The sequence below is a fragment of the Charadrius vociferus genome, unplaced genomic scaffold, assembly GCF_000708025.1.
Source record: "Charadrius vociferus isolate BGI_N301 unplaced genomic scaffold, ASM70802v2 scaffold593, whole genome shotgun sequence".
Lineage (NCBI taxonomy): Eukaryota > Metazoa > Chordata > Aves > Charadriiformes > Charadriidae > Charadrius > Charadrius vociferus.
In genome coordinates, this window is record NW_009647739.1 from 1411656 (window position 1) to 1435717 (window position 24062).

At 45.4% G+C, this 24062-nt stretch overlaps 2 protein-coding genes across 2 annotated transcripts in view; both read left to right on the top strand.

The window, feature by feature from the left end:
* The window catches only part of LOC104283740 (chromosome unknown open reading frame, human C7orf26), a 9819-nt gene extending 2417 nt beyond the window's left edge, over positions 1 to 7402 (top strand). The window contains exons 2-6 of the mRNA XM_009881957.1: positions 576 to 797; positions 2076 to 2241; positions 4171 to 4698; positions 6516 to 6555; positions 7186 to 7402. Coding sequence (XP_009880259.1) covers positions 576 to 797; positions 2076 to 2241; positions 4171 to 4698; positions 6516 to 6555; positions 7186 to 7402 — 1173 coding nt within the window. The remainder of the gene's footprint in view (positions 1 to 575; positions 798 to 2075; positions 2242 to 4170; positions 4699 to 6515; positions 6556 to 7185) is intronic.
* A 14311-nt stretch (positions 7403 to 21713) lies between these two features.
* Positions 21714 to 24062, top strand: part of NAA60 (N(alpha)-acetyltransferase 60, NatF catalytic subunit) — a 6756-nt gene continuing 4407 nt past the window's right edge. The window contains exons 1-2 of the mRNA XM_009881930.1: positions 21714 to 21832; positions 23309 to 23438. Of these exons, the coding sequence (XP_009880232.1) occupies positions 21723 to 21832; positions 23309 to 23438 (240 nt within the window). The 5' untranslated portion in view covers positions 21714 to 21722. The remainder of the gene's footprint in view (positions 21833 to 23308; positions 23439 to 24062) is intronic.

Below are 24062 nucleotides of genomic sequence, written 5' to 3' on the forward strand. Positions count from 1 at the left end.
CCGCAGGGAGGTGTGGTGGGGCCCAAGGCCCCTGGGGCCTGCCCACAGCCTCACAGTGCAGCGGCTGGGCCCTACCAGCGTTTTTAGGTGGCTGGAAGTGGGCTGGAGCTGAGGTGGGGACATCCCAGAGAGCAGCGACCAGAAACCACAACTGCTGCTGAATGTCAGGGTGCGTGGGCCTGGCATCTGGTGGGCTGCTGGGCCCAGCTGTGACACCACCCCACCGCCATCTGCCCAGCAGCACCCTTAGTGTTGTTATTTGCAGAAGGAGGAAATACTTTTCACCCTTGTATTGCTGTTGGTCTCATCTCAGTTGGTGAGCAGCACTTGCAGGTACAGCAAGCACCAGTCTTGGGTATCCAGGTATTCAGATATGACCTAGAGCTTTTCAGTGTAACTAGGTAAATGCAGTGGTGGTTCAGGAAGCTTAAATATATGTACTACGCATAAAGTTTGAGTTTCTAGCACCTGAGGGAAACTCTCAGCTTTTACTGTTCCTGTCCTCTCACTAAAGCGGCTCTTGGTTCTTCAAGAGCCCCAGTGTATTTTGCAGCTTTGCTTTTGTTTTCTTTCAGAGATTGAATTCACTTCAGGAACTTCAGCTCCTTGAGATCATGTGCAATTATTTCCAAGAGCAAACCAAGGATTCAGTCCGGCAGATCATTTTCTCGTCTCTCTTCAGCCCTCAAGGAAACAAAGCAGATGACAGCAGGATGGCTTTACTAGGAAAGCTGGTTTCCATGGCAGTGGCTGTGTGCAGGGTTCCTGTTCTGGAGTGTGCTGCCTTCTGGCTGCAGGTACAGCTTCTGTGTAGGCAGGGCAGTCTCAAGGAAGGAGCGAGGGAGTGTGCTTCAATGGGTATGGGTGAACTGAGGCAGAGTGTCACCTAAGGGTTGGTGACAGCTGGTTGCAGTCAGCTGCTCCTCTGTGCCAGTTTAAGCTGGTATAGCAGCTGGCTGCTGCAGCTATGTTCACCCCACGTCTGTGCTTGTGTCCGTTCCTTTGCTCCGGCACAAGGGAGAGCTTTTACTAATCCATTTATGTGCTGCGCTGGCAGAAGAAAATTTGTTTTTTTTTTTTACTGTCAGTGGTTTTTTTTTCCCTTTGCCTCCCTACCCCCACTTCCCCCAAGCCCTGCAAGTTGAAAGGGGTCAGTGAAGGGTTGGACCAACACAGAGAACAAAACCATGGCAGTTCGTGGCCATGTTGGCCAAAAAAGCTGACTCTGGAGTTAGGGAGGTAAACTGCCTGATGTGCAAGTTTGCAGAAGAGGCAAACCTCTCTCTTGAGAGTTGGGCACAAAATGTCTGAAAGTGTCTGCTTTCCCTGAGTGCACTATGTCAGGGATCTCCTATGTCTCCCCCTTTCCCATTGAGGTTCCGCACTGTAGACCTTGGGAAATGCATCTTTGTTCCCGCTGCCTTCACAGGATGTGCAGAAGTCACCTGCTTTACAGAAGGGGAAGGGCAGAAAGACTGTGCTGGGAGGGAAGGATGGTAGGAGGTAGACCAGCACTGTTTCTGTGGGCTCCTTCTTGTCCCACCTGGTGAGACCTTGGTAGAGGAAGAGGGGATGTGACCTGGTTAGCAGAAGGCAGTGTAGTTTTTTGCAGGTCGCAGGTCTTAAGTGACATGAGGATTGCACAGAATTTTTCCACGCTAAAAATGTAAAGCATAGCTGAGAGGTTACTGAACTAGTTGTTCTGGTACTGAACTAGTTGCACTACAGAACTATGTTGATTAAGTAGTAAAAAAAAAATCTCTGTCCAAGTCAAAATACTGATGTAAAAGGTTTTAATTTTAAACTGCAGATACTGTAAACATGAATTATCACCATCTATTTTAATATTGTGAAATAGAAATTTTATTTCTCTCTGAGTGGATCTTTGATACGCACAGAAAAAGTGTGCTTTAATTTTGGGAAAGTGGAAACACAAATATTGGAACAGCAAAGCGGCTGGGTGATGTGGGCAGGCAGAGCGTTTAGGCAACACAAACTTTAAAGTTGGCTCTGTAGAACTCTCTGTGACAGGGTTTAATGCACTTTTCCTTGTGTGCCGTCCCGTGCCCCTGCAGCGAACCCCCGCTGTGTACTGCGTGAGGCTAGCCCGAGCCTTGGTCGATGACTACTGCAACTTGGTGCCGGGATCCATCCAGACGCTGAAACAGATATTCAGTGCCAGTCCTCGCTTCTGCTGCCAGTTCATTACATCCGTCACAGCGCTCTACGACCTCTCTTCAGGTAAGTCTTTCCAAGCTGTGTCTTTCAAAGTAGGAGGTGCAGTATAACGCAACACAAATTAACTGTTGCAAGCAAATAACTGCCGAAATTCTAAAGATGCTTGTTACCATGTAATTATTGCCAGAAGCAGCTCAGGGGTGTGGCGGTTGCATCATCTGTCACTGGGGTGAGAATAAAAATAGCCACGCAGTGGCTGAATTGAGAGTCCTTGCTGGAGAAGCAACCAGGTAATGCCTGACACAAAGGGCAACATTCTCCACAGAGGGCAAAGGACACGGGGACCTTATTGATTGAGCAGCTCTAGGAGTGAAAGCTCGTCAGCCTGGGCTGGGCAGTTTGGCCTTCCTATCTTGTGTCACCTATCCAGCATATAGGCTCTGTCAGTCCAATTCCTTCCAAAAAGGGGGAAGATGCAAATTCTGAACATTTGCAAGCTGGAGCAGGATTTCTGTTGAGCAGGGACAAGAAAAGCAATCAACAGCGTCCCTCCAATGTGCTCTTTAAATGCCTGTGTCACCAGCTAGTGATATGACCTGTCTCAGGTGGTTGTTTTTCAGACACTAGAAACTTGTAGGTGTCTAAAATAAGATTGATTTACTTTTACTGAGTGAGGGAGACAGAGGGCTCGTGATAGACTAGGGAACAACCATACACTAAATACCAACCTCACACGTCATCCAAAAAAGCAAATACAATTTGTTATTGATAAAGGAAATGTTTTGCATGGTCTTCCCCAGGTAAACAGCTTGGCATTAGCGAGAGATGCAGGCTTGTAATTTTTTTAAAAAGTATTTGGTAGAGCTTGTAGCATGTTCTTCCTCAGTATTTTATCTCTCTTTTGTGCAACCACTTGAAAGTTCATCAACTAATTAAAAGACATGTCAGAAGGGAGATAAAATGAGTTGTAGGACGTAATTTTTTAAAGTCCCTTAGTTTATTTGAGATGTTATTGGTGGCACAAGACAAGGAAGCTTGTTCTTCAAAGAGAAATCTGTAACTGAGCAGTCTCCACCATGTCCTGAGGACAGGGGTCGATCACACAAACAGCAGTGTCTGTGGTACTTGGAGGTCTCAAGAAAGCTAAAACCCAATTCTGTATCCAGTGCACATTAGTAATTCTGTAGTCCAAATGATTTGTCCTGTAAGTCATTTCAGGTGCAAAAGGCCCTGAAAGACTAGATAGTTCTGTGCTGAGCCCTTTGTTGGCACTGTACACAACTCACAATTGAAAGTACGTCGCTCAATCCGGTAGCCTGCCCCTGTGACAGGATGACGCAACGGTTACTGTGAAGTCAATGTTTCTCTTGTCTGTAGTCAAGTGTCAGTTCATGACCACATTTCACTTCTTACTTGAAGCTTTACATGATCTTATAATCCTGTACCTGTCACGTGATTGTGTTGTCTTAAGTTTGTCCACAAAGACATCCTAGTTTATGTAAGTCTTAAAGGAAATTAGTTGAATGATCGGGGTGAGGAGAAGAAAGTGACAACGAGTTTTTCCTATTCCCTTGCCCAGTGTACTTCCTGTGGGAAGGGATAAATGGAGACTGTGTTTACAGAAAGAACAAGCAGATGATGGGTGGGAGACAAAGAAAATGACAAAAGAAGCTTTACTGGGAAAGGGCATATATGGTGGCATTTGGTAGTGTCTTCAGAATAGGTGGAGACGGTGAATTTGTCAGGAACATGGTTGTGTCTTCCTTGGGACAAATGAGCATCTACCTTTGGTGTCTTGAAAAGAAGAACAGAGTTGGGGAGGTTTTGAACTTCTACCTTTGGTGTCTTGAAAAGAAGAACAGAGTTGGGGAGGTTTTGAACTTGTAATTGTGACAGTGCAGGAAGGGGGGATGTGAGACATTAATTAAAGACTGCTGTCCTGTGCTCCAGTGCAAGGCTCAGCTTACTCAACAATATCTTTCCTATCTTCAGATGACCTCATCCCTCCTTCGGATCTGCTCGAGTTGATTGTTTCCTGGATCTTTGAAGACCCCCGCTTGATCCTCATCACCTTTCTAAACACTCCTATTGCAGCCAACCTCCCAATAGGGTTTTTGGAGCTCACCCCGCTGACTGGACTGATCCGTTGGTGTGTGAAGGCCCCCTTGGCTTATAAAAGGAAGAAGAAAGCCTCTCTCTCAAATGGACACCCCCCGAGCAAAATTGCCAAGGACTCGACTTCAGGAGAAGACAGAGATTGTCACCAGCTGTATTCAAAACTGCATCTAAGCGTCCTGCAGGTTCTTATGATGCTCCAGGGGCATTTAACGGAGAAGAACCTTTATGGGCGCCTGGGCCTAGTACCCTTTGACCACGTGGTTCCGCTTGTTGAGGAAATTAACAGACTATCTGATGAACTCAATCCTCTCAATGCATCCAAAGAGATTGAACTGGCTCTAGACAGACTGGCTCAGGCTTTGCAAGTGGCCATGGCATCAGGAGCACTCCTGTGCACTAGAGGTAAGTTGTTGTTGGGGCTGGCAGAGACCCTGGCACAGGATTCTTTTCCTCCAGTGTGTGGATGTTGTAAGAGGGCGTTTTTGGATGGGGAGAGCAAAGATCAATGTGTTCACAGCAGAAGTAGTAGTTTACCACTCTTAGGAAGTGACAGTGCAGGAAATACGTCAGGAAACGTGACTGGATGGGGAGTAAGAAAGGAGACATCGTTGATGCAGATGACTGGTATGTTGCTTTGCAAAGCTGGAGAATTGATCGGCCACGTAACGTGCATAAGGGGGTTATATCTGCGTGTTTGCCACGGGGACGAATTTGACTCCCTCAGAATTGCCTATAGCTATTTAAAAATCACTGTTTAATTGTGCTTCAATTTGACTTCTCTGAGTTTGCCTGCTGGAGGAGAAACCATGGGGTGGGTGTGCTAGGCAAGGAACTTGAAAAGCAAACAAAAACTGTTCAACTGGAACTTCTAGGCCTTCAACTCTCCCATAATGAGACCCTATTACAGGGTGTACGATTTCAGTTAAACTTACTAAAGAAGCCTCCTAATGTGGCTTTTGTCTTTCTTTCCTGTTGCCAAAACCGTTTCTTTCCAAAAGACCTGCAGAGACGAAAAAGGGAAGTGTCTTAACACAGCACAGGGTCAGTCAGACATGCTGTTTGGTTGATACATTCTCTTGAAAACAGGCGATTCTTGGCTCAAAGCTCCCCAAAGCCCGGGCAGTTAGTGCAGACCCTGACTGCGGAGAGTGGCCTCTGCTTAAACAGGTGCCTGAGGCTTTTGCCCTGCCTGAACCAGTGCTGCTGGTCAAATGTCAATGTTCTTTCTAATCTTTCATAAAGTAGCTCTGGGTGTAATAAGAACAGGCAGAAAAATGAAGGTTTTTTAGTTGATGGCTTATTTTGGCTGTGTTTTTTCATAGCGGTTCACCTGGTACATTCTGAGTGCTTGATTTTACTGTAGAAGTAGAAAGTAATTCAGTATAAGTAGCTGCTGAAATACCAGTTATTTCAGGGTTTTGAGGGTGTGTTTATCTACGAAGACAGGAGTTTGTTCTCGAGCTATTCCTGAAAAGACTCTAGCAACAGGGTATGTTGTTAAATACCTTGGTTCTAGTTGCTCTGCTTTGGAGAGGCAAATCCAAACTGTTCATCAATATCTGAAAATCAGTTGAAAGAAGTACTCCTTGCATGGGACCAAGGAAAAGATGGGAGCAGCTCACGAAGGAGTGAGGCATACAGATATTACCAAGAAATGTTCTGGAAAAGACATTAAGATAGTAAAAAAGGTGCAATTTTTAGTTAAAAAAACCCACAACCAAAGAGCAACAAAACCCCCTCAACCCCCTTTTTTATACTAGCACTGGTCAAAAAAACCCCAAACCAATGCAAAACGGGTATTGGGTAAGCTTTACCTTACTTTGCCATGATGCATTTCTTATCATAAATGCCACATTCATCGGGCAGAGTCGTACCTTGTAGTTCCTATGTCTTAGTTACTTCTTGATAGCATATTGATACCACAAGTTCTATACTAAGGCTTGGGCTGACTTGAAATGAAGCTGCATTTCCCATATGGCAGCGTAGTGAAATGTCAAACATACAATAACGTGTCAAGTGCAAAAAGCTGAGGTAATGACTGGTGAGACGGAGAAACATTTTCTCTCCTATGGAAGTTTTTGGCCTGGGAGTGGGATTCTGGATCTTTTGATGACTGGAGCTTTTTCCAGTAATCTTGTCTTCCTAGAAAGGAGAGCAGAGAGGAAAACCACTCAAATTTCTGCTTTACCCTTATTGTTATGTCTTCTGTCCTCTTTCAGATGACTTGAGAACGGTGTGCTCCAGGCTACCGCATAACAAGTAAGAGACCTTTCTACAGCTGTGTTGGTTTTGATGCATACTCCAAGATACACACTTGAGGCTCCTCCCTAAAATTTGTGTTTACTATTTGGCAGTTGGCTAAACACACAGCTTAGCACAAGGGTGAAGGTGATAGACAGTGCTGGCTACTTTTTCCCTTGCATGCTGGAATCTTGACTGAAGGAGACTTCAGTGACTCCCACCATATAGATGATGTTCCCCAACCTGTGTTAGATCAAATGCACAGAAGGGGAAAATGGAATTACAGTGTGGAACTTGCCCCAGAGTTGTCCTGTCCCCAACTCCCTGCTTGTTTTACCTGACCCTAAGATTAACTGTGCTCTGCTTCTTGCCTCTTTGCAAAGAGAAACCAAGTTTATAAAAACAAAAAAACCCAACACCCACCCACCCCCACAAAAAAAAAAAAACCCAACAGGAAAGGGAAAAAAAAAAAAGTAAGTCTTCTGGAAGCTGTAAAGAGCATAATTGAATCGCTGTCCTCTTGTCTCTCAGCAGTGCAGTGTGTTGGTTATGAATTGTCCTTGCAGCCAGGCACTTGTGGGCTGGGGAGAGCCACGACAAAAGCCGCCTCTAAATAATCCTCACGCCTGTCTGAATTTCTCTCCACAGCCTGCTCCAGCTGGTGATTTCAGGTCCAGTACAGCAACCGACCCACGGTGCTCTGCCACCAGGATTTTATCCTCATATCCATACTCCTCCTCTGGGCTATCCTGCGCACGCCGCGCACCCGGCGCTACCGGCTCACCCAGCTCACCCGGCGCTCCCGGCTCACCCCGTACAAACATTTATACCAGGAATGACATTCCCGTACCGACCTATTCGCTAAAATGCTAAGACTGTAGAGTCGTACCCGATTTCCCTTAGTTTGAGGAAGCCTTGCAGATGAAACCAAATGTCTCGGGAACCACGTTTTCCTCTTTGGTGTAAAGCTGAGCAATGCCTGCCAGAGGGATCAGCCCTTCGGCAGTAGAGAAGACACAGACGGGCAGGCTGCAGTTGATGTGGATGCGGGATGCAGATATTAAGGCAGATCGTGGGACAAAAGGAGGGGATGGGAAAAGGCAAGAGGAACTCCAAACCTCTGCCGTGTGTGGAAATTCTTTTGATCTGCATTGCTTCATATAATCACCAAGGGCATGATATTTCTCAATCGTGTTTTTTCAGTAGTCCCGATCAGTTAGCGGCACGGTGAGTCCAGCTAGTCTTGCTCTAGGAGGGCCAGAAGGAAAGGCATGAGATTTTTTTTTCAAGCTAGTCCACTCCAGCCTGCTCGTTTCTTTGTAAATGTTTGTATCTATAGCTACAGAGTATGTGTACACTGTATATTTTTGGAACACAAATGTTTGTTTCAGAAGCACAAGGTAGAGTAAAGCAGCACTTCCTATTAAAGGAAACAATTTAAGAAGCGTAAAATAATTCTGCCGCTGTATCTTTCAAACAGCGATTAGAAGGTGCAACTCGTTAGGCCCGTGCTAGGGAGGGAACACAACCCCTTTGTGGCTGCAGTCACCTGCCATCCTGCAGGGTCAGCAAATCCTCTCTTTACACACTTCAGTTGGTAAGTCGTGAAACTTTGGGATGAGATCTGGTGTGTTTAATTAATGCCAGCTGGGGAAAGTGGCTGGCAGCTGGCTGCAGGGTGCTGGCCAGCTCTGGGAGAGTGCCGAAGCATCCTGGGAAGGACGGCAGAACTTGCTGCTGTTACCGACTGAAACACGCTGTCTAGCCGCCATCGTGTAGTGATTCTCTGAGCCCCCTCTGCTGGGTGAAAAAGTGAGAAAAAAGGGTCCTTTCTACACTATTATTACAAAGACCTCCACTGATGTCCTCATTGGAGGATAACGCGGTGGCTGTGGTTACCTGGTTGCAAACTGGCTGCAAAAATGGGACAGGTTAGCTGGAAGCTGTGAAAATCTGATTTGAATGAAGCAGCTGAGAAGGAAACTGTGTTTGCCCTTCTCTGGAAAGGGGAGGTAAATAAATAATAGTATTATAATGACATGCTTTAACTTGTGGTCAGGCACTTGGGACCAGGTGATGGTTGTAGATCCCTTCCAACTGAAATATCCCATCCCATCCCATCCATCTCATCTCACTTTGTAGAGCTTCAAAGACAAGGAAAAACCCTTAAAAACTTCCAATTTCAGGGCTGAAGTCATTATTGACATCGAGCCCTGACGCCCCTTGCAGTGTAGGACCGGGGAAGCTGCGGGAGAGGTGTGAGACCAACCAGCGTCCTGTTTCCCGAGCGTTTGTGCTCACAGCCGCACCGCTCATTTTAATTATCCCCTTTAATCACCAGATTTGGTTCCGCGCTCTGCTGGGCGCTGCCCACGTGGCCTCGGGGAGGGAGGGAGAGGTGTTTTCCCCTTCTGCGCCTGCGCGGCGTGCGCCGGTCACGTGCCGGCAAGGCAGCCTATGGGAAGGGGTTTTGCTACGGGGTGCTCCCGGGAACAAAGCCACATTCAGGACGATCCCGCAGGTCGGTGATCCGCACGGTTCTTTCTCGGCGCGGCCTAGAAGCGGGGTGGGGGACGGCGGGGTTGCCATGGCGACCTGCCCCCGGGACGGGCCTAGGCCCGTCCCGGGGGCAGGTCGCCATGGCAACCCCGCCGTCCCCCACCCCGCTTCTAGGCCGCGCCGAGAAAGAACCGTGCGGATCACCGACCTGCGGGATCGTCCTGAATGTGGCTTTTTTTTTTAAATAGGGTATATCTTGAGGTTTTTAATTGCGGCTGTTCCAGCCCAGCCCTAAATGTTGTCCCCAAGACTTCCTGCCAGGCGCGGTGGCAGTTGGCTTTGCCAGAGGTGTGCCAGCCCCTGTGCCCGATTCCTCGGGCTGCGTAGCGGTGGGTAGCTATATGGTGAAAACTATCTAGACGGTGAAAATAGTATCTCCCTCTCGGAGACTGCCGAAGCTGCATGCTGAAAGCACTGCTACTTTCTGTGTCCTGTCAGTGTGACTAGGGCTCGTCACCGGCGTTGCTGTGTCCAGCCATGAACTAAAACAAGTGTCTTAGACATTCACTTTAGATTACAGGCATCAGATTTCTACCATCTCCTGTGGTGAGCTGTTTAAATCTTCGGTTATGTTTACTGTGTTAAGTTTGAACTCTGTTAGCCTGCTCTGTGTCTGTTGTAGTTTATCCTGTCTTTGTTATGCTACAGCACCTCCCAGTATCTGGGTGACCGTGATGAGCTCCTCTGAACCTTGACCGCTCATGGCAGCTGTTCTAGCTTCACTCTTGAGAACTGCGTGAACGTGGCCGAGTGTCTGGCCTTTTACTGACAGATAACTGAGTATTAAATATCTGTAACTACCCCAGACCAAAGGCTTTCTAGATATGTGTTTTTACATCCTTGTTCTGATAATTCCTAGTATCCTATTTTGACTGCTGGTGAGCAGCAAACTAATGTTTCTCGGGGAACTCACTGTGAGAGCCTGGATTTTTTTTTCCCTTTGCAGTGGTTAACACAGACTGGAAATGTTTACCTTTCTCCAACCTGTGTTCCTTTTTCATCTACCAATTCACAGGCTTTATTTGCCACTTTTTTAGTCTTTTGGCAACGTGAGAGCTTTCTATAGCTGTGAACAGCTTTAGATTTTACTGTCCTGGAAATCTGTGCCCTACTCCAAAGGATCATCAATCTATTCATCTCTTCTCCCATCTAGTTTTTATGCATCTGCTGAATGGATTATAGCTGAAATCTCTTTTCACTATGGACTTATCCTAGATTTGTTTCCTTTCTTTTAATCTGCCATAGACTCTCCTTAGTCCAGCACAGTTTCCTCAAAAGCCTTTATGGGGAACGGTTCTGGTAGCTTTTTAGGAGTGCTAGTGCATGGTATTTTTTTTTAAATAAATTAACTGTATGCCTGTATGAATAAAGTCTAGCAGATTTCTCAGAAGTGAGGTTCTTTAAAGAAAAACCAAACTGGTAGCTCTCTCCCAACATTTTATAATTGGAGTGTTAACTCTTAATGTACAAGATAATGTTGGAGCAGCCTCACCCCCATCAGGAGCAGTGGTACTGAGTACTGCCTGGTACCAGACTGTTAAAGTAGATGGCTTTAATCTTGCAGGTTAAAAATGTAGTTCTGTTATGTCTTATAAACTGGTGCTTTAATTAGTCTTTATATGCAAATACAGAAACATACAGTAGTGTGTAAAGCATTGTTCAAATACGTCAGTTTGTTCTTTGAAGTAGCTGCTGCTGTTGTTTCTCTCAGCTGGTTGCTAGATGTATTTAAAACAAGTTGACTTAACAGGTCTGAGCAATTGGTGAGCGGCTGTCCTGTGAATGCCCTCTTAAAACTTGTGGCATTGTTAATTTTCATTTCTTTTCCTGAACCGGAGTGTTATCATTGTGTTTTAGTATTTGGGCTGACCTCAGATGTCATGAAATGTTGTGGGAACTGCCAGTGGAATTCGTAAAGATGGTCTCTTGTAGTTGGGAGCTCAAAGAGCCTTTAACATAGCGTGTGTATTTTTGTTAATGAAGTCTGGTACTTCTTTCATGTCTGTTGTTATTTCTTTCCCAGTAAGGATGATCGTTATTTGCATGCAGGTGTGCTTTTTTTTTTTGTGGAGGTTTTTTTTGGGTGGGTGTGTGTTATAAATGTAGGTATTGGGGTAGTGTAGTCTGATAAGTTGGTCAGTCAGTCAGTGCTGGTATCTTAGCCCATCATCTGATGTGAACTGGTCCTGCGACCTGAGAAGCCATCCTCTCTCTTCCTGGTTATTTTCTGCCTCTCTACCCCCCTCTTCCCCAGCCACTCCCAGCATAATTTATGGAGTGAGCAGGAGCAGGTGAAACTGTGGTTGCAAAGGCTGACTCTTGATGACAGCACTGTTGTAAATAACTGAGGAATTACAGGTACCAACCTGGGGACTTCCTTGTGCGTGGTTTGCAGAGTTGATTCAGAAGTCCTCATGGCTCTGCCCTCCTGCTCATCACAGGCTGCTGGGCTGGAGGCAGCCTTTAGTAATGGACAGGAATTCCCTGCAGTGACTTGGTGCCAGCAGCTGCTGTTACTGCTTTGTTCTACTGATGTTAAGATGCTTTCAAAGACACAATTGGGCTAAGCTGTTCAGCAGAGAAAGTTCTGTCTTGTCCGAGCACCTCTTCTACAAACTTGAAAGTTAAACGCTATCTAAAATCATTATTAGAGTGGTATCACTCTTGTCTTCCTGTTTTTTTAACCAGTCACAGCGTGTCTGATGGCTTCAATGCAGGGTGTTGCAAAAAGACTTGGAGCTTCATGTCTCACACAATGTCTCCCCACCCACGCTTGCCTCCTTGCAGAAAGGTAGGAATGGGAGCTGCTCAGTTTTCCAGCGTTAGCTTTTAATTCATTTTTTTATTTCTCCTTTTCAATTTGTTACTGTGGATGTAAGAGCAGACATCTATGCCAGAATCCATTTTAAATGTTACAAGCTTAAAGCAGTAGCAGTGGGTTTTTTGAGTCCAACCTGAGTGTCTCACGCTGGAAAGCTCCATTGAAAAAGGAAAAGGAGCCATGTCGGCTCAAATTTTGAATTTGGGATCTTGGAGAGAAGTGAGTTTGGGGTGCTTGTCTGCCAACTAGGCAAGGAATGTTCTTTTCAAGCTTTTTTTTTTTTGTTTTGTTAAAAACACCTTGTTTGCAATAGCCTCTAAAATGTTACTCGCTAGTGTCTCCTATAAGGATGTAGGCGGAGGGACTGGGTTTTATCGACAGCCGTGTGTTACTGCTCAGTAATGAGGACAGTTTCTAGGAAATGGAGGCAGGCTCGAATTCCCCTCTCCCCATGTCTGTACTATACTAGGCTGAATTTCTGGCTGTTTTTTTTAGTCAACACATACATTTTTTGCGTAGCTGTTTATTCCAGTTTGGAAATGGCAGCAGGCCTGCATGTATGATGAATTGTTTGGGGTTGGTTTTTGTTTTCTGGAGGAACAGCTGCCTATTGGAAACTTGCCGTGTTTGGCTTTTGCAAGGTATTAGGTCTCTTCTCTAGCAAGCTGCTTCTTGTACATGTGCCTCTATTGTGACCCTTCGGTTTTAACTCCCCGCAGTGCTACTGTCACAAAGCAGATTTTCTCTTCCACGTCTTAACGAGAAACGATTTAACAGCAAAACCCTCTTAGAGATTCTTGTTCGCCATTCCCTGGAGGAATTGCTGTATCTGGGGCAGCAGGAAGCCGTGCCTTTTGCAGTATGCTTTAGAGACACTTTATTCGGGTACCAGCTCCGGTGAAATCTACGGTTTCAGTAACGTATCTAGAGCTATAGGGTAAAAGAGCAGCCCAGAAAGCAACTCGCATGCAAAACGTTAACATTTCTGCTGCTGGAAGGCTGACAAGTCAAACTTCAAGTGTGCAGAGGATCAGGGATACAAGTATAAAAGGATTTCACTAACAGTAAGTGTTTTCATTTCAAACAAATAACTGCTACTTGCTGCGCAGGTAGAACTGCATTTTACCTTCTCATTTCTTCATATCCGTTTGGGGTCTGTTTCAAATCCTGATCCTTCGTGGCAGGAGGCCAAAGTCATAATTACTGTGATTCTGTGATTTGGCTTTCAGGCTTTTAGTCCTGTGGTGTGCACACCTCAATCTGGGCGTAATGGAAAATGAAGTGCAGAGCTGGGGACAAAGTGCAAGTGCATTTCTTAGAATTATGTTTTCAGAATTTCAGAGCTGAGGAAAAATTGGCTGAGCAGCATAGGCAAGCCTTTGGGAGGAGGGCTGAATGCCAGGATGGTTTTTTTCCCAGGTCGTGCGCAGCAGTGCCTGCCTTCCTGGCTGTCCGGGTCCAATGTGCTCTGGCCAGGCTCTTGTAGATATTCCACACGAGGAGGGTTTAATATCAAATTTACTTGTTTGGTCTATTTGGTGTTACATGGGATTTTGATTTAGCAGGGTGATACTGCACCATACCGAAATCGCAGCACAAGCATAATATAGGAATTGCAGCGTACAGCTGAATCCAAATACAAACTTGATGCCTGTTACTGGTCTCTGTATGCTCACTGTCATGGTGATTGGTGCCTGCAGTCACCAGGAAGGAATATGAGGATTGAAGCCAGCTCAGGTCCTTTGCTTTCTTCAAAGTTTACTTTATTAATTGCCCAGTTTTTATACTGTGGGCTCAGCCGTATGCTTCCCCCCATGCTGGTCTGACTAGCTCAGGAAGACATTATTCTTTGTTAATTGTCTGGGGGCAGCTGTTTTTTCTAAACCCAAGGATACCCTTCAGTCTCCCTGGTGTTGAGATAAACTTGGCTTTCTTTACAATATGTTCTTCCCAAAGCTCACTGGTTTTTGCACTCCTCCACTGCGTGGGTGTGCTGATTGGGCACACTGCCCTGAACGGGTTTACTGGAGAAGAAAGTCCAAGCACTGACAAACTCCTTTCTCCAGTGATGTCCCCGAGAGAAGCTCGTTAGTGCTCGGGGTGTGCTTTGGAGGCAAATGGGATCCACACAAGAGGGCTGGGCTAACAGCATATCTTCAGGATGTGGCAGCCTTGGAGATTGTTCAGGGGGACCTGAGTGAGGAGGGCAGTTTTGTGCACAGGAGGAAGCTGCTACTGAAGGAGTTTAAATAATGAGGAGCTCAAAGTCTTAAGCTTGTGCATGTCCTTGAGTGAGCAGGGGTCCACAATGGGCTCTAGAGCTCAATGCTTGTGCTTCTGGTAGAAATTGCAGAAAAACGTAAGGCTTGGATCAAAAGGCATTATGGACTATTGTGAATTAAGATAATCTTAACATCAGGGCCTGTTTCCAGCCATATTATTATGTTATCTTCAGACCAAGGCACTAAATCAGTCATTTTGTCCTAGATTTCCCATTAAATGTCTCGCTCACTCCAAACACCTGCTTCTGCTAATGGTAGAGAATGAAGCGATGGCAGTTTTGGGCAGCACGCCTATGGGATGTGATGAATGGTACAGGAACGGAGGTGAAATGATCACTGTTCTGGTTGTGACTGTGAACTCCAAGTTTGCATAACATACCAGAAACAAGAAGAATCACATCTTCTGGGGTTTATTCGTTGCTTGTCCTAAATGAACCTGCATGGTATTCCTAGAAGGAGCAGGAGAATGAAATGGGATAACTAGAGTGTAACAAATACCATATTTGTTACAGTACACTTCTATTGCACGCGTGGCAGAGGTGGTTGTGTTGGTGCAGACAGCACATGTAACACCCCATCTTTCCAGCTGTGCCTTTGGGTGCAAAGGAACTAGTCTGAGCCCAGGCTGGCTGAAGAGATTTGCTCCTCACTGACGTTATGTGGGACTCTGGGCCTGAGCAACCTGATCTAAGTTAGATTAAACCCCAAAGGGTCCATCCAACCTAATTTTTTTTTTATTCTATGACCAGGCTTGAAGTAGTACCTCGGTGGTATCAAGCCAACAAGTATTTAAATATCTTTAAACATTTGGCTCCTATTGCTTTGACAGTGTTGCCCTAAGTCCTAGAAGCGCGTCTTTGAGATTCTTAGTAACGAATTGATGATGTTTTCAAGTCCAGTTGCAATTTCATTGTATTAAATAAAAGGAGCTTAGTAACAGGGGTGTCTGTGTGGAACATTCCCTGCGAGACCAGTAACCTAAAAACTCAGTAAGCTTAAAATGAAATGCAGAAGGGAAATCTTTACTGCTTTGTTGGAATTAGACCTTTGGCTGGTTCAGATTGAATGGTTTAATGTAAATTAAATCCCCAGTGGCAGATGGCGCACGGTAGAGAGACATAGCTGTGAAAACTCCTGCTGGTGTTCTCGAAGTGATACTCCCCAGACAATAGCAGAGTTCGTGTTGGTTTTGAGTACCGTGTTGCTCAGTCACAGCTAATGTGCGCCTGTCCTGCATTTTGAGTAGCTCTTAAAATCCTGTCTGGGCTTTGTTTGATCCTGTTTATTTACAAGGGGGAGAGAATGCCAGGTGTCATTAACTTTTTTTTTTTTTCCTGGAAATCTTGTCTTTTGGGGATTTGAGGACTGTCCACAGAGAAGTTGCAAACAAGGATTTGGTGGTGACACTGGAGCGGCGCCTCTGGTGAGGGTAGCAGGTGAAAGGAAATGAAGCTCAAGCTCGCTGTGCGTGCATGCAGATCTTCCAGGGAGTATCTGCTAGTCTGTGTTTGTGCCGAGCAGATGGTCTGCTCATGTAAAGTAAAATACAGCTACTGTGCATATGTCCATCACTGAAGTGCTGGGTGGAAACATGCTGCCGTAGGCAGAGGGACATGACCTGACAACTGGAGGAAGGGCCAACCCGCATGCTGCGTTTGCAGAGCGGACTTGTTTAACATTGCTGCAGTTCCTCAGACCTGGCCCATGCATGGTATGTACTTGATAGTTGTTTGGAGGAACTTAATCTTTTCCTTCTGTGGAACAACAGCATATAATCCTTTTTAGTAATCTAGCCGGAGTGTGCTTGAAGAAAGTGCTTCGAATTCCAGAAGGTGAAAATCTTCACCCCAAGTCAATAAAGGTCTGCACCATTTCATGAGGACATGCCTCCTATAGCGGGGTGGTTGGCCGTGTACCTGTCGGGACAGTACTTCCTGAACTGTAGGATCACTTTATAAAAATCCACTAGCCTGCCAGTGCTTTTTTTTTTTTTTTCTTTATTGCTTCTTTCTGTTCAGGATGAATTGGTTTCAATCAGCAATTAAATTGGAAAGTAAAAGATTTTGATGGGCTTCAGTCTGGCTTTGTTTCTGCAATTGAAGAAGATTCCTTCACATTGGTTTTTGTGTGAACACCAAGTATGAAGCCAATGCACCCCTTACTGGAAGTTATATATGTATGCAATTCTAGTTAGTATTCATCTAGCTTTAGTCTTAGATTACCTTGCTTTTATTCTGCCAGGAAATTCAGTGATATTTGTTGCTAGATGATAAAATTTTTATTTGGGATTTTCATGAGCTTATCTGGATTGAAATTGAAATCCAAATAAAAATTTATAAAACCAGCGTCTTATGATTGCTCATTGCTCAAATCCAGCTCCTTTTTGCAGGATGCACAAGACTAGAAACATCGTTAAAACATGTCTAATAGTGCTAAACAAGGGAAATCTTAATTTCTTGAACCACTTGGCTGGGCTTTTGTAGGTATGGAAGTGCTCAAGGGATTTTTCAAAAGCATTTGAGCAGCTGCCTGCCAAATTTTCGTAAGCATCAGGCTTTATCTTGCATTTGAACACACTGTTGGATTAAGAGCACTGATTCTGTGCAAGTATCTCAGTTTCTCTAGAAATATGGTATTATGTAGATTTTCTTCACTTTTTTTTTTCATGCAAGGGATCTAAGAGGAAAAGAAAATGTCCTGTGCTTGAGACAAGCCTGAGTTGAGGTTTCTTTCCTGTGTAGCATGTAGTTCAAGTAAAGAAACTGTCCTTGCACCTTGTAGCTAACCTAAGCTCAAGACCTACTCTTGCAAGGTAGTGTAGGACCTGGAAGTGCTGGTGGTAGAAATATGTCCGTACCTGTGCTTGGCTTGCCGTGCGGAGTGAACGTTGATAATCATGGAGTCCCAACCATCACTGAGGCTGGAAGCTAAAGCCTCCTCTGTGTTTTAGACAGAATTGTGAAATACTGTTCTTTAGCTTATTAAAGCTAGAGCTTATTGATGCCAGAGATTTATGACATTATTTTTAAATGGTAAGCTTAGGCCTTACAATGTGCTTTAATTTTAAATTACATGTTAAGTTGGCTTACTTAGTAATGTACTTACTATTTCTTTTATCCTATGTCCACTGCTGCTAAATATTTGTAATGAGTATTTGACAGGTTCCTCTGCAGCTACCCAATACACGTAAGGCCAAAGCGTTTTGCTAGATTTGTTTCAGTAGAGCAAGGCAGAAGAATAGCAGAAATGCTCAAAACCTTTATACTTTCCTGTAGCTTTTAATTTGTTGTGTGTTAATACCTGCAGTTTTTAGGTAGGAAAGGGAATTAAATGCTCAGTTTCTAGTTCTACCTGCTGCTGACTTCGGTATTTTGGAAAGGGGTGTCCTCAGAGCTTTTTTCACATTTAACTGCACGCTCCCTTCATAAGCATAAAATGTTGGCTTGTTTTATAATCGTCATAAGTGAGTGTTTCCCATTTTGACAAAATGGTGAGGTCGCTGTGTGCTCCTGGGTGGAGAGGCAGTGGGTGACATTAATGCCGCTTCCCACACCATGGCTATCACATGAACAAAAACTGACACCTGAGAAAAAAATATTCAATAAGGTAACTTTACTTTGGGTTTTCAGAAATGGCTGTGGACCTCCTTCAGCTAACTGTGGGTGGCCGGAGCCTATGTTTTGCTTCACAGCCACCACTGCTTGGTCTCAGACCTTTGTGTTGTCAGTGCTGCAGTGGCAAGCGAAGCTGTGCTACCTCTAAACACCTAAAGGCCCTTTTAACTTCCATTGAGTCCTGGGATTGTATTTAACACCGATGGTCGTTTTTTAATTATTTCTTTATGCTTTCAAACATATCTTTTGTTCTCTAAAACAAAGCTGACTCTAAAAGTGATCCCTCATCACTGTGCTAGCTGAGGCTTTTGTTCAGGGCTCTGGCTCTGCTAATTGCAGCATGCCACAGGCTGCGCCGAGGGCCAGGACCTGGGTCTTGGGTGTTCGCCCAGATATCTGAGGAGAGCCAGAGGCTGTCACCTGGGTATGAAGAGAATTGACTTGCCTGGGATTTCTTCTCTCTTCATTATAGCGGCCACTGACCACAGCTCCTCTGGCAACAGCAATGCCTGGCCAGGGAGGAAGGTCCACAGGTCAGCTCTTCTAAAACCTTGTGGCAGGACACGGTGCCAGGCGGGTGTCCTAAATAATCTTTTAAATATGCAGGAACATCAGATTAGGTCGCATAATGCAAAGCGGATGGAGCGAGTCCCTGCAAACACAACCGGTGCTGGGAAATGGCTGTCTCAATTTGAGAGGATGGGAATTATCCTGTTCAACAAAACAGTCATGGATTATTTTGTTTAAGGCTGGCTTCAGCTACAGGATAACGCGTAATGCTTGCCTAGCTCTTTGAGAATATAGTGTTAAATAAACATGAACTAATCCTCGCAAGAATGCATCCTGTGCTGGCTCTGCCTCTCCTGCAGCAGCTGCTGGCTAGGTCTGCTCCTAGGCCCCTGCCTTTCCTACTCATTAGCAAAAACACTGCTCTGTCATGGTTGTTTCATTTATCTCTAATTTATTAATGCTGAGAGTATTGACTGAGGAGGGGTGTTGCCTTACAGGAGCATCGAAACTTCTCAAGAATAATAAAATGTATGAGCAAGAGCACTGCTGTTGCAAACCTGAGTGCCACTTAATGCCCACTAACGAAGCGATGTAGCGCGGCTTGGATCTTCGCCATGGCCAAAGCGGCTCTGACTGTACGTGCCTGCTTGCTCCTCCCTCCTCTTTCCCCCCCCCTTCCGGGAAGCCTGTCTTATGCTACCCGAGCTTTTGCCAGGCAGTCCTGGCCTAGAAACAATTGTTTTGCCCTCACTTTGTGATCTTGTGGTGGGTCACCGCTCTGAAATGGCTCAGCAGAGGGTCCAGCAAAGTTGGGAGGAGTGCGTGGCTGGGAGGGTGGGACTGGGGCCCACTCGGCTGTGCATCAGCTACTTCAACCAGCAACGGTGTGGATCAGATCAACCACAGCAAGCGAACGTGCCCTTCCTTCAGGTCTCCGCAGGGTAAAGCTGAGGCATGTTAAAAGATCACTGGGGGGTGGTGGTGGAGACTGTGCTCGCTGCTGTGACAGTACAGAAGTAAAGTCTAGCTTCAGGGGGCTTGCACCAATTCTAGGAGTGTAAAATCAGTGCTTAAAGCAGCAAGGAGTACTGGTTTTATGGGTTTTCTAGGTGCTTAAGTTGTTCTGAAACTAGCATCTGGACTGATTGTGAAAGCTGTAGGCTGCTCGGTAAATATGCAGCTGCAGTCCTAGAACAGGTTGTGAAATAGCTGTGATTCTTTTTAAGGACTTCTTTGGAGAAGAACGAGCGATCCATACCAATATATGGATTCCCTCGGATACCCTTCTCGGGGAAATATGTAGGACAGTCACTGGGAGGGAAGATGTGTCTGGGAACGATCTCTTGCTTGAGGAAACCCACCCCATTTCATCTTTTCAAGAGCTGTAGGAGAATGTCCTTAGACCTCTGCTGTATTAAAGCATTTTGCCGTTCTTACTGCCTCCATGGGAGAAGGGCCGGCAAAGGTTTCTTGAGATAATAGTAGACCTCAGTTGTATCCTTTCTCCTGTTGATATATTGGCTGTTTGATGTGTTCCGGGTTGCACGCACTCCAGTGGTAGAGTTCCTCCTTCCTCCCTGAGAGATCTGAGCCGATGCAGTTTAGGGGCTTTATGCTACTGTCTGGGAGGCCGGAGGGGTGGGAGCTCACGCTGCTCCAGCCTGGTGCAAAGGAGTCATACAAAGTGTGTTGCAGGGAGAGTGTTGAAGTCAAGGGTGAACATTCTTCTTGTTAGCAGTGCTAATTACCTCTCTTTCAGTGCCGATATTGAGTTCCAAGGACCCTGGTATCTGGGGTTTCTTTGAATACCATCACATTGTGCTAACTGGGAGTTGCTCTGTATTCATTGAGGGAAACTGCAGAAAAAGCTGGCTTATATACCTTGAAAGAGAAATTTGGGGACAGAATGTGGATTTTATGGTTTAACCTGTTTGGTTTTTTTTTCTCAAAGGTACAGTGGAAAGGGGTGGTTCCAAATTTTTAGGAAAGCAATTGGCACCCAGTTGTGTACTGTCAAAACACATCAAACTGGGACGGTTGCTGTGCCTCTTCCTTTTGTGCATCTTTGCCAGTTACAGAATGTATTATGGAGGTGATGCGAGTTTTGCATTGAAGCTGTTCAAATGGCATTTCCAGTTCAGTAGGGAGTGTGTTTAAATCTGTTCCTTCTTGAGTATCTGAGCTTCAAAGCAAGAGCACGGGAGAGCTCAGAGTCCCTTTCAACAGGAGAGTGTACACAAGCACCGTTGTGTGCAGCTTTTCCTGCACTCGGCATTTCAAAACCAAGATTTGAGCCTCTTAAAATTGGGAAAAGAAAGCAAAAATAAAATCAAACTACTTTTTAAATGAAGGGAGTTGTTGGTTTTTTTTTTTCCTTTGCATCCTGGTCTTAATCTTTGACCTGCAACTAGCAGGGCTGGAGTGAGAGAGACAAAGCTGTGGATGGAGACCTGCAGGTGGCCCGTGAAAGGGAACCGAGTCCTGCAGCTGCCTTGTTTGCTGTGCGCTCAGTGTCTCGCAGAGGCCTTTGTCCTGCCTAAAGCCTGTTCTCAAGATCTGTTCTTCATTCATGCGCCTGCACTACAAATGCTTTTACAGCCCTTTTAGTTATTGCTTGCTTCTTTCCCTCTGGTACCGTGTTAAAAAAGGCTGAAGACACTGGAGCAAGTGTCCTGTATGTGGTTAGCAGGATTATGGTAGTGCTGTGGTGAAAGACAAGGTTATATTTGGATTTCTGTATTTGAACGCTCTCTGCTGGGCTGGAAATTCAGCCCTCGTGGAGTTGTAGCACGTAGGAATGAGAGGAAGTGAAACTAGATCTCATTTCACCAGCATGTTAAAAAAAAAATTAAAAAAAAAATAGAGAATTTGAATCCTTTGCAAGATGACAGGATTGTGTAAGAGGACTTTAAAAATGTTCGTCTGGCAGTGCTTCCTTCTTAAGCTGTGTGTTCAGTTTTGTTTTAACAAGATGTTGGTCCTGCATAGACATTTGAAGAGCTCCATGCATCGTAAGGTACGCTTGGCACATTGTTGGCTTATTTAATGCAGCATCCTGAGCTCTTTTTGGAAGTGGTTGGTGCCACATGCTCCTTCACACGCAGCGTCACTGGACTGCGCTCGCAGGGAGCGGGGTGTGTATAGATGCAGGGCTGGTGGGGTGGGTCAGGCTGAGAAGTGAGCTGTGCTTATCCTCTGGGCAACAGGGCTTCGAGTTGCCTCTCGGGTTAATGTTGCCATGTTTTGCTTCATCTCTCTTGAAAACTCATTCTGCTAGGAAGAACAGCTTTATTGATACTGAGAACCTCCTGCTGCCTTTGTGCAGATGCCTGACTGAAGCCGAGAGTCAGAATCTGTGCTACATCGTTCTTAATGTGCTTTCTCTTCTTGCAGGCGTGAATGACAGAGGAGGTGCCCCCGACTGCACTTACGGACGTAAACCTGCGTCTTCTCTGCCACGATGACATAGACACAGTGAAACAGCTCTGTGGCGACTGGTTCCCAATAGAGTATGTTACTGGTTTGGGGTGTGAGATGGTGGGGATCTAGAAACAAATGGTGGGAATCTGCACTGGTCCAGCTCAGAGCTGACACCAAAGGCTCTGCAACCATCTGGACTGTTGCTTAGACAGCAACAGGTTCTGAATCTTCTATGCACTGTGAGGGTGTTCCTTTTAATGGCCCTTTGCTGCCAGTCCTGCCAGGTTCTAAAGTCATCAGAAAGTTCCTGTATGCAGATTTTGGCAGAAAAATGGGCTTTGTAATCAAGGGGGTGGATCAGCTTCTTGGGAAAGACTGTGTATGAGACGAGGAAAGGAACACACCTCCAGGAAAAAGGATAGCATCCCCATGCTCATGAAAAGAACATTGTGTTCTGGAGTGTGTGCTCAGAAAGCACCCTCAGAGCTGAACCAAATCAACACAGAGCGACTGTTCCTAAGGGGCTGTCCCTCTGAACGTCCCAGAGAGAGACTGGATAGTACTTGCCTGTGTAATCAGGATCACTGTTGCTCCCAAAGCTCTGGCAAAGATTTGGCTTAAAGCTGATCTCAGTCTGTCCCGGGTCAGTTCCTGGTAAATGCTTGTATCTGCACAAGCATGGGAATAAGGAGCTTTTCTGGGGGACAGTGATAGCTTTCTGGCTTAAAGCACCCAGGAAAACTACAGCTGTAGACTTCAAGGATTATTTTTTTTTTCTTTAGCTTTGTTGAGAAGGTTTATAGAGGATTTTAGCAGATTATAATTAAGATTGCATAAAACCTAACAAACCAGCAAAAGCATTCATAATATTTTGAATTTGTAGATTTCTTTTACACACAAGGCATGCTGAACTCTCACTTTGAAATAAATTAGTGTCCGCTAGTTTCCCTTTAGTAGCTGCAGAAGGGGGAGGAGAGCTGGAGGCTGGTGATGTGATTTATTTTTTGTAGCAATATGCAGTATTTTTTTCACATGTGTATCAAATTAATGAGATCCTTACGCTCTTAGACGAGGGCAGATGGATCTTGCATTTAAAAATAACTTGCTAAAGATGGAAGTGAGAGCTCTGGGCAATGAATGTAAAATGAAAATGTGGTTGTCTTAGCAAGGCAGGAGGCCATTGCGTGAGCAGCCTTCATTACTGCTTAGATGTAATTTAAAGAAACCATGCTACCAAATGGGGTACAGCAGCTGTTTGATGTTCATTGGTACCATACAACAGTTAAGATGGGAAAGGTGAATAACTTCTTAACCCAGATTTCATGGAATAAGCTAAATCAGTAGCATAGAAGGAGCTTTAGATTGACATATGGCTGAGCTACTTGGCTGTATGTCTTTGCGGAAGACAGCTCTCTCAGTAGTACAGCTTCCCTCCCTTAGTCTTGTGTAAAATACATTGGCCGTCAGTTCCAGCGACTGACATTTAAAGATGCTGCTGCCCATTTCAGTTGAGCAGCATCTTGGCTCTGTGTCCCCAAACGTTCCTGTTTTTTCTTCCTTCCCAGGTACCCTGACTCATGGTACCGAGATATCACTTCCAACAAGAAGTTCTTTTCCCTCGCAGCCACATATAGAGGCTCCATTGTGGGAATGATAGTGGCAGAGATCAAGAGCAGGACAAAGGTGCATAAAGAGGTATGCTGCTAAACTGTGCTTCAATATGAGATAGGCCACCTCTTGCCATGGTTAACTGTGATGCAACTTGTTTGGGGTATTCCCCCCCCCCCCCCATCCAGACACTTATAAGAGTTATTCTGAGTTAATTTAAGAAACCAAGAACACGCCAGTTTCCAGCTAATGGAGCATGGGTGGTGGAATGTGTCTGAACACATGGGCTGCTGAGCAGCCTGGTACCACAAAGTCTCTTCCTGCTGGGGCTAGGCATCTATGGCCCGATGGGAAGCTTACTGCCTGATGTGCTGCGCAGACTCATCAGATCACACAGCCATAATCCAAAAGTGACTGTGTAGCAGGCCATTTAACTGCCGCGTGGCTGTTTTCAGTGTGCCTGGTCATTGCTGGTGACTGAGCTACGCACAGCTGTGGGATAACGAAGGGTGGAACTTCCTTAGCTGTACTGGGCGAGTCACTCTTGTGACTTCCTGCAGAAGCTTCTTCATTTACACAGTCACTGTCTTGAACACAAAGCAGAGGTAACCAATCTGAAGAAAGCTCGGGCTTCAGGGATACCGGAGCTTGAAGGTCAGGAGAGACAGCACAGTACAGCAGAGAGGTGAAGAAGAGATGTTCACTGGGAAA